The 12,888-nt window shown below is 38.1% G+C and overlaps 1 protein-coding gene across 3 annotated transcripts in view; it reads right to left on the minus strand.

Annotated features, from left to right (window-relative positions):
• UBL3 (ubiquitin like 3) overlaps window positions 1-12,888 on the minus strand; it is a 65,610-nt gene that overhangs the window by 9,096 nt on the left and 43,626 nt on the right. For all 3 annotated transcript variants that reach the window (XR_001299454.2, XM_003130919.4, XM_021065176.1), the window contains exons 2-3: window positions 6,985-7,093; window positions 1,183-1,269 (exon numbers count right to left, since the gene is read on the minus strand). Coding sequence is in view for 2 of the 3 variants with exons in the window: in XM_003130919.4 (XP_003130967.1) it covers window positions 1,183-1,269; window positions 6,985-7,093 (196 nt within the window). In the remaining variant the exon portion in view is untranslated. The remainder of the gene's footprint in view (window positions 1-1,182; window positions 1,270-6,984; window positions 7,094-12,888) is intronic.

A 12,888-nucleotide genomic window follows, 5' to 3' on the forward strand; every position in this document is an offset into this window, starting at 1 on the left:
CAGCATTACCTTTCAGGTCAGCATTACCAGTGCCACCAGAATCGGGCTCTGTGTGCAACTATGCACTGAAATGTTCAATCTCCTCGATACTGTCATCATCGTCATCATTTGCATCCACCTCCTCCAGCCTCTCCCACACTGTATTTTAACAATGAATTTTATCTGTGTCCACTATGTAATTAATATTGGAGCACTGCGAAGGAAGAGATCCTATCTTGTTCAACCCTGTATCTCCAAATGTTTAGCATAGCGTTGGCACATAAGAAATAAATACATGCTGAATGAATGAAAATATTCTACCTTTAAGGAAAAACAGGTTAAAAAATCCAATTTTTAGGTGTAGAGGGAACATATCATGACTATATATAAACAAAAATATATTAAAGTAGATCATCTGCCTACAGATTTCAAATACAATACATGCTGATGGTAGAAAATGTACCCCCATGAGGGGGCACTATTGAGCTACCTCTCTCCGTTCACATATTAAGAGCAGGAATGGGTAACATTTAAAGGGTTTAATGTGTGCCAAGCACTGTTCTAGGTGCTTTGAATATAAACCAATTTAACCCTCCCAACCTCTGAGGTAGGTACTATTTTTATCTCAATTTACCGATGAGGAAACTAGGACGCAAAGCAGTGACATAACTTGCTCAAGGTTAGAGACAGTAGAGCAGTGGAGGGAGCTAAGACACAAGTTGGACAATCTGGCTCTAAACCCTGCTCTTTCAGTCACTACATTACACTGTTTCTCTAATGTTACTCAATTCCTGCATGACCGGCAACGGTATCAGTGAGAGCTAAACTGAAAACATCCCTTCATTGTTGTATTTGCAAATCCATATCATAAACATTTCCTTGTTTGTATGTCTGATTTTAACTTTAAAAAATCACATCTGAATTATATTATCCAGAAGTACAATTAAGAGTACATTTATAAAATAACAGGTATGGACCTCCGTCTATACAGGCTTAGAGTTTATTTTACAAGGTAGTGAACACGTACCAGAGTGCTAAAACTAAACAACACAAAATGTAAAAAAAGGAAACATATCAAAAATTGGACAAAATTCACAGTTCGAAAAAAGTTTTTTAGTAGAATCAGATATTAGCATTTAAACAAATGAATACACTGCCATAAGAAGGGCATTAAATCCCATTACAAAAGTAATTATTACCTACCTCCTAATGTGACATTTCCATGTAGAAATCGTCCTTGATAAATAAGGCGCAGAATATTTGGGCTGCTGACCTGCTCTTCTTCCCAGTCTGAAAAGAACCAGGCTACTGTTAGGTGCATTTTAACACAGAATGAAGGTGTTACTGCTCTGTTCTAGAATTCTGATGCAAATTATCAGACAGATACAGCACAGGAAACACTTGGAGCTCCCCGGTGACTGCAACAGTCACTGCTCATGCAATCACTGAGGCCTTGGTTCTTACCAGTTCTTCTAATTAAACAGCAAGAGCTGCTTAAGACTAGTTTTTGCTTCTTAAAGCACATTAAAATGTGCCAGAATAGACCCCTGAAGTTTAAAAATTAAAACAAATGAGTTAGGGAACGTCTAATCCTTTAATTACCTTAATCAGTAATTAAAAGAGAATACTGTAATGTTCCAGTATTTGTACCTGATAAAATAAAATTGGAGGCTAGAAACAATGGATTTAACAAAGATTCTTAAAAGAATTAATACACTGATACACAGCATAACAAAAAAATTTCACTATAATAACTGGAGAACAAAAATTAAAAAAAAAAACGGAATAATGAAAAAAATAGTGCTTACTTCTGCATAATGTTGACATTTGGTTTTTTTGAAGCCAATTGATAAACATTAAAGAAAATACAACTTTAGTTCACTTTATCCAAAATACTCCGAAGAAAACTTGAAAAATAACATTATTAGAAGGTACAATACAAACATGAAAGCTAGGATGATGGTATACAAACTGGTGGGTAGGATGGATAACAGAACATTTCACTGTAGTGCTTAACTTACGTTAAGTAAAATATGGAACATGATCCTGTCAAAACAATGGTTTGAGAACCTTGTGTCATAACAAAGTAAGGGATCAGTAATTTTCACTAGTTTGCAGATATACAATTTACAGAGCTGATTTTGATACAGATTTGAGAATTCCATCTGCATCTTTTCTCAAGAATTCTAGTTTCATGTATTTGTTTCCTATAGAAGCTCCTGTTATTAGAGGATAACTGTCAATGCAAAAACTTGTTTAAACAGCCTGAAGAGCGAGTGACAGAAGAGAAAGGAGCTAAGTCAAGCAGTTTTCCCTTTGCCTTTGTGTGTTCAAAAGGATGAACATGAACTTGATAAAACCAGTGCCTCCGAGTGACTCAGCACAACCGAAATGGGCAAAGGAGGGCTGACCCTCAGATGCTCTGCCCAGGGCCCTGTGCCTCTCCTCCGGGCCCCCCCACCCCCTCAGGATGCCTTTGCTGACATCTGACCCGGGGGCTCTTGGGCCCCTCTTCTCTAGAAAAATCAAGTAAGTCATTAACACTTTTGTATCAATTACTTGGTCTCCCAAAATTATTGTTTAATAGAACATTTCTTTTCTTTCCTTTAATATTGTTAGTTCAGGAGTTCCCATTGTGGCATAGCGGAAATGAATCTGACTAGGAACCATAAGGTTGCAGGTTCGATCCCTGGCCTTGCTCAGTAGGTTAAGGATCCAGCGTTGCTGTCAGCTGTGGTGTAGGTTGCAGACGCAGCTTGGATCTGGCGTTGCTGTGGCTCTGGTATAGGCCGGTGGCAACAGTTCCAATTAGACCCCTAGCCTAGGAATCTCCATGTGCGGCGGGTGAGGCCCTAAAAAGACAAAAAGACCCCCCAAAAAATATATGTTAGTTCAGTTTCATCATGATAATTTCTACCTAATCTAATTTTACTTGGGTCAGATTGTGTTTTGCATTAAAATGTCCTCATTGTTAAAATGCTGGGTTAAAATATTCGGCTATAATTTTTTAAAAGTAATTTTTATTCAATTTATTCAAACTTAAAAAAAAGTTTAACCCACCTAGTCTTACACCCACCTCTTGCAACTATCAATTTGTTCTCTGTATCTATATGGGCTTGTGTTTTTTGTTTTTTAAGATTCTGCACATAAGGGAGACCATCTGGTATTCATCTTTCTCTGTTTGACTTATTTCATTTAGGATAATGCCCTCCCTCCAGGGCCAGCCATGTTGTTGCAAATGACAAGATTTCATTCTTTTTTATGGCCGTGTGTGTGTGTGTGTGTGTGTGTGTGTCTGTGTGTGTGTGACAATTTCATTACCCATCCATCCACTGATGGGAACTCAGGTTATTTCCGTATCTCAGTTAGTGTAACTAAAGCTGCCATGGACACAGGGGTGCATACATCATTTCAAACTAGTTTTGTTATTTTCTTCAGACAAACACCTGGAAGCAGAATTGCTGATCCTATAGTAGTTCTATTTTTAATTATCTGAGGAATCTTTACACTGTTTTCCAGAGCGCCTGCATTGTTGGTGGGCATGTAAATTGGCTTCCTTTTCTCCACCTCCTCACCAACATTTGCTATCTTTTATTTTTTTGATAACAGCCATTCTAACAGGTGTGAAGCAACAGCTTGCTGTGGTTTTGATTTGCATCTCCCTGATGACTAATGATGTGCAGCATCTTTTCATGTGCCTGTTGGTTGTATGTCTTCTTTGGAAAGTGTCTATTCAGATCTTCTGACTATTTTAAAGATGGATTCTTTGTTTTTGCTTTTGAGTTGTATGAGTTCTTTGTATATTTTAGATTCATCAGATACATGAAGTAATATTTCTGGTCAAGATGTTCCACAGATAGAAAGGCAAATGACAGTGATTGTCTATTTCTCAAGGAAAAAATTCTAAACATATTTCAGGTATTTTTGAAATGCAGAAACTTGAAGCCACGTATTTCATTCCCTACACAGCGTGTCACAGTCCCCATGTGTTTCTGTGGTTTAATATGCTCTCCCTTTCCCTCTTGGAGGATCTAAAATTTAGAGAGAGGCATGAAGAACAATGCTAAAGGAGGAGTTTCAGCTCCTAGCAACACTGACTTAGTGACTTTTTGGACCTCTGACTCAATACTAGCTGTGTCTGACCACTCAACCTATTAACAATATTTCACTACTTTGCACAAGAGTATACCAAAGAAAATCAATTCCTTCTAAAGATATACTGCACAAAGTTATTTCCTTCTACTGATTTAATATTCATTATGTTTTTATTATTAGCACCAATAAATATTCACACTTGCTGACCTTTATTTAGTGCATTATGTGATACAAGGCAGACGAAGATTTTAATTTAAATATGTCATATAAAATAAAAATTCAATTACTTATTTTTATTTCCTGCAGTGTCTAAAACTGCTGAGTAGACCTGGCAAGCTGAGGAAAGACTGGGTTCAAAGACTTTTTTTGTGAAAATAAGTAATGTAGGAGTTCGCGCTGTGGCTCAGTGGTAACGAACCCAACTAGAATCCATGAGGATGTGGGTTTGATCCCTGGCCCTGCTCAGTGGGTTAAGCACTGCCATGAGCTGTGTGGTATAGGTCACAGATGCGGCTCAGATCCTGAACTGCTGTGGCTGTGGCTGTGGCTGGAGCATAGGCCGGCAGCTGTAGCTCTGATGTGACCCCTAGCCTGGGAACTTCCATATGCCATAGAAGCAGCCCTTTAAAAAAACAAAAACATAAAAAAAAAAAAAAAAAAAAAAAAAAACAAAAAACAAAAAACCAAGGAAGTAATGTATAATTGATACAATCAATTTTCAACACTGCAAGATGGTTCTTTCATTTGGGAAACTATTCATGGTAAAGACTGCCGCCTGAGTTTCACTGTTGTTCATCATTAATCAGGATATTTTAAGGAATTAAAACTAGTTTTAACGTCTAGGTCAAGCAATTATAAAGGTAAAAGTACTTCTCGTCCTCTAGTTACATAGCATATAAGCTTTTACAGTTACATACAGCCTGTTACAGTGTAATCTTTTTATAGTTACAGTAATCTTGTCTACAACACCCACAGATGCCGAAAGTCATCTCTACCCTCCATCCCCCCAAAAAATCACAAAAGGCATCTTTAGGACGACCTCACTATCAGACAGCTACTTTAAAAGGCTTATCACTCTGGTAGTTATCCACCCTGCCCGGCTCTGAAGAAAATCCAGGACTCTAAGAGCCCAAGTTTAGCTTACTTTAGCTTTTCTGAAATTCCTTCTCATCTATACTCTTCAGCGTCAATCTCTTCCTGATTTAGGAAATTGTGTTTTGTCCCTTGGTTGTCAACAGGAAGAAAGATCCAGTCATTTCAAAGTATTTATCTAAATCAGTATTTCTTAAACTCAGGTCTATGAATCCACAAAGACATGTTCTTAGGGTCTGAAAGTCCACGTCAAGAATTTTTATTTTTATTTTATTTTTTATGGCCACACCCACAGCATATGGGAGTTCTGGGGCCAGCTGTGGCAATGGCAAATTTTTTAGCGCACTGAGCTGGGATGGGGATTGAACCTGTGCCTCTGCAGTCGGATTCTTAACCCACTGTGTCATAGCGGGAACTCCTCTTCAAGAATTTTTAGATTGTCTTTTCATTTTAATGATAATCTAGAAATTATCTAGATAATTCAAATAATTACCTTATAACCAAGTATTGCCTTGGGATTTTAGTGCCTATGTATGCATTTAAATTTACGATTGTGCTACAGCCAAGCAGTACTTCTTGAATTGTCCAGAGGTTAACGGGAAAGTAACAGAGGTCAACTTCCTACATAAATGATGCATTCTTGCTAAGTGAAGGCTGAATGGCAATTTGGTCCACTGCGTGAATGAAGGTTCTGTGGAAGACCTGCAGACAACTGGGTTCTCATACAGCAGGAGGGGCAGAGGCATGTCAAACTCAACAGTACCATATTCATGGTACAAGCAGAGATTTGCTTTTAGCAAAAACACATCTTGTGGCACATTAAAGTTGCTAAGTCGAACATTACTGGTTTTCGAGTTCTACCTGCATCTTCTTTGTAGATCTGTTTTAGTTATACGGCTGTGTACAAGTTAATAAGGATCTTTTAAAGAGGTGAGTTTTACGTCTCTATCTTTGAAAATAAACATTATAACAAAAATAATTTAAGTCAGCACTAGGGAATCTACTTCCTCTAGAAGAGTTCCACACATTATTTTAGGTTAAGAAACACTGATCTATTTTGTATACACTGTGTTCTTTGTTAAAATAAGTCTTGTCCTTTAAAAGTCCATATTGCAAGTAAATTAAGTGAAATCAGCTGAAACAGTCATACGCATCACTGTGCGACATGCCCTCAAAAGGTGACGATAACTCAGGTTAAGCTCAAAGGAAGAACAGAAGCTAAAGACTCACTTGAGGATGGCAGGACAGTCTTCTAACGTGGAAAAGGAGTAACGCACACAACACACACATACCAAATTGTGTCTGTCATGGACATGGGCTTGAAGACTCAAAGCATAAATGGATTTTATACCTTCTTCATCTTGTGGTAGTTTAGAGAACGCATGAAGTAACATGAATTAGAAATAAACTTTGTGTCAAACTCAATTTTAAATAGAGCAAGTACAGAATAGGCCAAAGAGAATGTACTAAATTTGCTATAGTTTTTCTTTCCTTTTATGTTTTGGTATAAACAGGGTCACGGACATGAAAGTCTGTGTGTGTTTTCTTCTAAACAATACTTTCCTTGTACATTAAAACAGCTCCAAGGTCAACCAGGGGCTTGGCACACTGGCTCCTTTTCCAGTCTGCAGGGAGCCGGCTGACAGCAAATCCCAGGAAGGCTGCGGCACTCCCAGAAACTCCAAGCCTTATGGCCTCGATTATCTGTTGGCTCTTTTATGTTTTATTTATTTACGACTTTTTCAAAATGTCCGTGTAACAAGGTAGGGTATAAAAAGAGTTACCATCATTCATAATAATGAGAAAAACGCCACTCACCCATCGGCCAGTTGTCATACACATGCTTTGCGATGTCAGAAGCAGAATCATTGGGAGAAAACAGGAACTCTTTTGTCTTCCCGCTTACCAAGATGAGGCGCAAATTTATCTGAAAAAGACAATGATTCTTTTAATACAAATATTGAAATTTTTAAAGTCAAATGACTCACAGTCTTGTCATTTCAATCACATTCTGATTTATTAACCAATGCCACTTTCCAGTGTTTATTTAAATCCTGAAAAGATTCTTTTTAAAGAATGGGAATTTGAGACATGGTTTTATTTCCATTATTTAATATCCATGTGGGGAGACGGTATATTTATGATAATAAATGAACAAAGGAAAACCAAAATTTATTACACTTTTAAACTGACTCCAGCAATGTTTGGAATTAGACTTTGACAGGTTACTCCTGAAACTACTGGACATACATTTGCCATTGAAAAGCTAACAGAAGTGGCTACCCTACAGATCACATCACTAAATACGGGAAAAAAAAAAAAAAAAATGAGTTGTTAATCTGCTTCTTGGAAGAAATAGAGAGAAAATAAATTATATGCAGCTTTCTATCCTATAAAAACTATTCAAACATAAATTAACTGGGAATTATAATTTTAAAGAACTTTATTAGATTTGATGGAAGATTCAGTAATAGTAGCTACGTTAATCCCAAATACATGATCATTTATTTTCGTGAGAGAAGGAGGAGGAGCTATTTGTGACAAAGATATACCCTCAGTGAAAAAAACTGAGGCAGATAACAGAATTAACATTTTTGAGATCCACTGGATTTACCTTTCCAAGTCAATACATCTTGCTTATGCCATTCTTAACATATTTTCCAAACTATTCACTTGTAAATCTGTATCTTTAACCATAATTAACGTTATTTTTTAAAAACCACTTAATTCATTCATTTTCCCTGTAAGTTACAGAACTACAAGTGTGATTTTCTGTACCTCTGGATCTCTTTTAAGAGAGCAAATTAACACCTTCCCAAAAGTTCAGTCCAGACCCAATCTGAGCACCGGGACCCGCCCAGCTTCTTTATACCGAGAACAGAGAATGCCGCTCTACCCGTGTCAACTGTGCCTGGTCCCAGGTTACCCAAGCTCCTCACTTCAGCTATCAATACATATTAAAAAGTACCAGGAAAATCTTTCAGATGACAGAGTCTACAATGAGCAATAAACTGTGACTACTGCAGCACCACCAATACCAGGTCATTGATTTACTATCTGCCACTGCTGTGGCGACAGCCATTCCCCGAGGGTCACCGCTATGAACATAGATTGAAAGTTGTGGAATATCTCCTCTAGAAAAATTCTACACACAAACTATTCTCTATTTAATGGAACACGGGGGGATTCCATATTAGATGAAGTAGAATTGAGTTCCATATGAAAACCTGTATTATAACTGTATGTATATTATATCACATTTTAAAAAGTATTTTAAAAGATAAAAAAAATTTACATTCCAGATGAAAAGCCCTTTCTGTATGTTCAGTAAGAATTTTCTTCTGCCTTTTTCTTAACGAAAATGCAATCAGACCAAGAACTGAATACAGGAAGAGAGCTGATGCAATCACACCTCTGTAAAACAACGTGATCCAGAAAATCTGTAAGTTTCATTAGACCAAAATTCAGGCAGCAGTTTGCAAAAACAACCAAACTGTAAGAACACACCGCCGTCTTTAGCTCCTAGAACAAATATGTAATGACTGATTCCTAAAGCAAGGAACCTAACATCTCCACAGCACGAGGTGAATTTTACTTTTCAGGCTTACATCACTACGTCTGTTTGTGAATAGTGGTAAATATGTGTTATGCTCTGAACTTATATGGAATCTTTTAATAGCTTCAAACTACTGTATAAAGGCCTTTCAGTCATTAATGCCCCCCCCAAATTATGCCCTTCATTATGGTTCAGCCACATGTGCCTGTTTAACGAGAATTAAATTAAATTAATTAATGTAATTAAATTCAGTCTTAAGAGTTAATATGGAAATGGAAAAATAAATGATAGCACATCCTATGGAAATTTTGCACAGTCATTAAACAATGTTAAGATATGGATCTATATGATTTGACATGGAAAGACATCCATAATATATTAAACGAAATAATACACACCCCCCAAAAAAACATAACACTAACTGCATTCAGGCTGCAAAGTTCTTGGCAGTTCCTATTTTAAAACTGACACAATCCCTGTCACTAATTAGCTGGTATTTCAATTTCATATTTCTTTCTTTCTTTTTTTTCTTTTTTCTGTCTTTTTTTTTTGCCATTTCTTGGGCCGTTCCCACGGCATATGGAGGTTCCCAGGCTAGGGGTCAAATCCGAGCTGTAGCCCCCAGCCTAAGCCAGAGCCACAGCAACGCGGGATCCGAGCCGTGTCTGTGATCTACACCACAGCTCACGGCAATGCCGGATCCTTAACCCACTAAGCAAGGGCAGGGACTGAACCCGCAACCTCATGGTTCCTAGTCGGATTCATTAACCACTGCGCCACGACGGGAACTCCTCAATTTCATATTTCAAAGTCAGTGGAATTTACGTCTCTCCAGATTCCAGAATGTTGAAAACTCATGGCCTGCAGATGTATTTGACACAGTTAAAAAAAATATTTTAAAATGTTTATGGCTAGGCAGGAACACATACTCTACCTATCTCAATTACTCACCCTGGCCTGCTTCATACATTTACGATACTGGCTGGCCCCGGAAAGCATTCAGTTTATAATTTATGGTGAAGTCTGAAAGGGGCTTTGGGCTACAAAATGAGATTTTAAAACCTTCCTGGAGGGAACCTAATCACCCTTTTATGTGGGGGAAGGGGAGAATGTGCCAACTGTCAGGGTAAGTCTAGAAACACATACATCTAAGAATTTATCACCTCTTACAGTTAAAGTAACTGACCGTAGCGGTGAAAGAATGCATATGGAAAGACGCTCTAGTTCAAAATTAAAACTAACAGCAATATACCCCGAAACTTAAGTGGCTAAGCCTACTCACACACTGCCAGAAACACCTCCAGTGCCTAGAACAGTGTCTGGCACAGAGCAGGTGTTGAACCAGCATGTGTTGACTAGTATTTCAGGGTCTGCAGTTTGAAGATGCAGGTAGAAATGTAGACTAGAAAAGTCAGCACCAAGATCCAAATCCAGACTCGAGCTTTCTGAGCACTTTATCAAATGACCAGGCAGTATGCAGAACGGGAATGGATAACGATGCTGAGGGGGCAATACGGACGTGTGGATATTCCAACGCTTAAACATCTCAGCATTTACTTACTCTGTTAGGCTCGGGATCTTTCGTGTCAGCGGTATGCCACAGTTTATATAAATACTATTATTTAGTAAGGTGCTCTGAAAAGTAAAATTAAGTCTGAGCTACCATATTAACATGAATATTGTGCCTGGTTTTCACATGAAGATAAAGACTAGGTTATTGACCTGTTAGGTTAACGGCTAAGCCTGGACTGCTTCCTATGCTTCTATCTGTGTGACAACCTTGTTCCCCGACTAGAAGCAGGAGTCTCTCTGCCTCAGTATGCAGTTAAGTACATCTTAGGACTGGGACATCAAGGGACGATGCAAACACTGAATTCCCCTCATTTCCTATAGAAGGACTCTCAAAAGCAATCACCCAGATGAACATCTGGCGACACAGGTTGGTCGGTAGTTAACAGTTCTTAAAGTAAGACTCTTCTCAGGTTTATGCAGATAAATAATATCAACAATTACAGCTCCACTCAGTAAATATATGGTAATTCCTACAGATGTGAGCTAGTTTCTTCTAAAATACTATGTATCAATTATTTGAATATTTTATTAATGAAAGGCCTTTTTACTTCTTTGAAGCCAAGCTAAGTTAATCTATAAAATACCTTAAAAGAACCTCTGCCTGTGAAGTAGTACAAGAGCTTAAAAACAAGACGCATATTTATAACTTAAAATATGATACATATAAAACTGTTCATCAGGACCCCTCATGCCGTGGTATGAGATGGCGTTCCCGTTATGTAATAAAATTCCCAAGGGAAGGCACTGACATCAACCTAATCAATTATATATTTTGTAATTACTTTTGAGTCAAAACAAATCAAAACAAGACTATCGGTCAGGTAGAACGACCGTCATCACTTCCCGTGAGGCCAATGCAAACTACAAAAGCTCTTCTGCGCATGTAATTTCAAGTTAAAAAAAAGTTTTCAGTCAAACTGATGGCCATTTATGTTGCTTAGATGATTATCAATTTGGAGAAGTCACATCTGAATTTAACTCAACAATCTTTCAACTGCTCAGCATAGAAAAAAATGAGAGGAAGGCAAGAGAGGGAGTGGAAGATGGGATTCGTGGGAATGGAGAGGGACGCTGCCCTGGGACAGACAGACGGCGGCGTTCTATCAAGAGACAGATCAACACGCGACGACGAAGGAAGTCCTGAACGTCTGAGGGTCTCCGAGCAAAGAGTGAGTCTGGGGGCACTCTACCCCACCTTCCCTCACAATTCCTGCTATTTGCAACTCTGCGAAAGGGAACCCGGTGGTCGTCTCCAGGAGGCCCAGTCAGAGGTACCTTCTTTCAGCTCCTCAAGGCCTTGATTCAGGTTGATCCCTGGGGTTGGAATGCCCGGGCCCGCGCCCCGACCCCAATCCACCCCCACTCTGTCTGGCTTACATGTTTGGGAGAGGACGCCGTAAATAAATTCTCCTGAGCCTAATCATCCTGGATAAAATAATAAAACTAAATTTTTGAAAAAAGAGGAGAAAAAAAAATTTCAAAGTAGAACCGGAGAAGCCAAGAAACCATTCCTACTTTTCACTGGAATGAAAGGGCGGTCCTATTCGTGAGGTTAACATAAGGCATCCACGAAAAGAGATTTTAACTTGTACGAAAATGCACCTGAATTCTTGTCTATGAAATGTACTGGTATTATGTAGCCATAAACTGGGTCTACTGAGATTTGCTAAATTGACTCAAACTATGGGATCTTTATCTTCTTTTTAACGCTTAAAATGATGCTGATTCCAATATACTTGAAATAGTAAATCTTCATGGGTAAAAATTCAGTTGGATTCCTTGCTTCAAACTGTAGAAACACTTACCTACCCTGAAAAACAGGGAAAGGGAGGTCAGAGAGCTCTCTAGCTTAAGCACCCAAGTAAAACTTTCACAACATCTCATTTTACTTGGAATGTGAATTTCCAGGACATTTAACTCACTTTAGAATGGAGGCTAAAGAACTACATTCCAAAGCAACATTTAACAGTTTCTGAATTACAGGAACTCATCAACTATTCATTGTTTTTTGACCACTGAACACAACAAGCTGTTGGGCAATAAAAATGATTTAACAATAACAGTAAATTAGCTTTCCATGTAGATTGACTCTTTTTCATCAGTGAAGAAACAGAAAATGTTCAGTTCTTACAAGCACAGTTTTGAATCAAACAATGCAGTTTACAATTTACGTAGCATTTGGTGCCTGGCAGAATTAGGTGCCTGATTAGCTCTTGTCACACATAGATCATCAATTACCTGGTCATCACAATCACTGGTGGTTTAGTAAATCACCTTGTACTAAAATAACTTTGGGAAACTTAGATAAAATGAAAATTCCTTAAGAAGATTGAATTTCTCAATATTTCTTGAGAATACTTGAAAACTATTATTAATATTATAATTTTCTCAAGTTCCAAAGCCTATAAATTAAGAAAACATGTTAGTTCTGAATTTTTTATTTGGCCTTGGCGCATGGCATATGGACATTCCCAGGCCAGGGACTGAACCCTGAGCTGCTGCAGTGACAACACCAGATCCCTAACCCATTGCACCACAAGAGAACTCCTAGCTCTGAAATTAAATTATGGTTTTGCATCACTTTAAAACCTGCT

The sequence above is a fragment of the Sus scrofa genome, chromosome 11 (assembly GCF_000003025.6).
Source record: "Sus scrofa isolate TJ Tabasco breed Duroc chromosome 11, Sscrofa11.1, whole genome shotgun sequence".
Classification (NCBI taxonomy): domain Eukaryota; kingdom Metazoa; phylum Chordata; class Mammalia; order Artiodactyla; family Suidae; genus Sus; species Sus scrofa.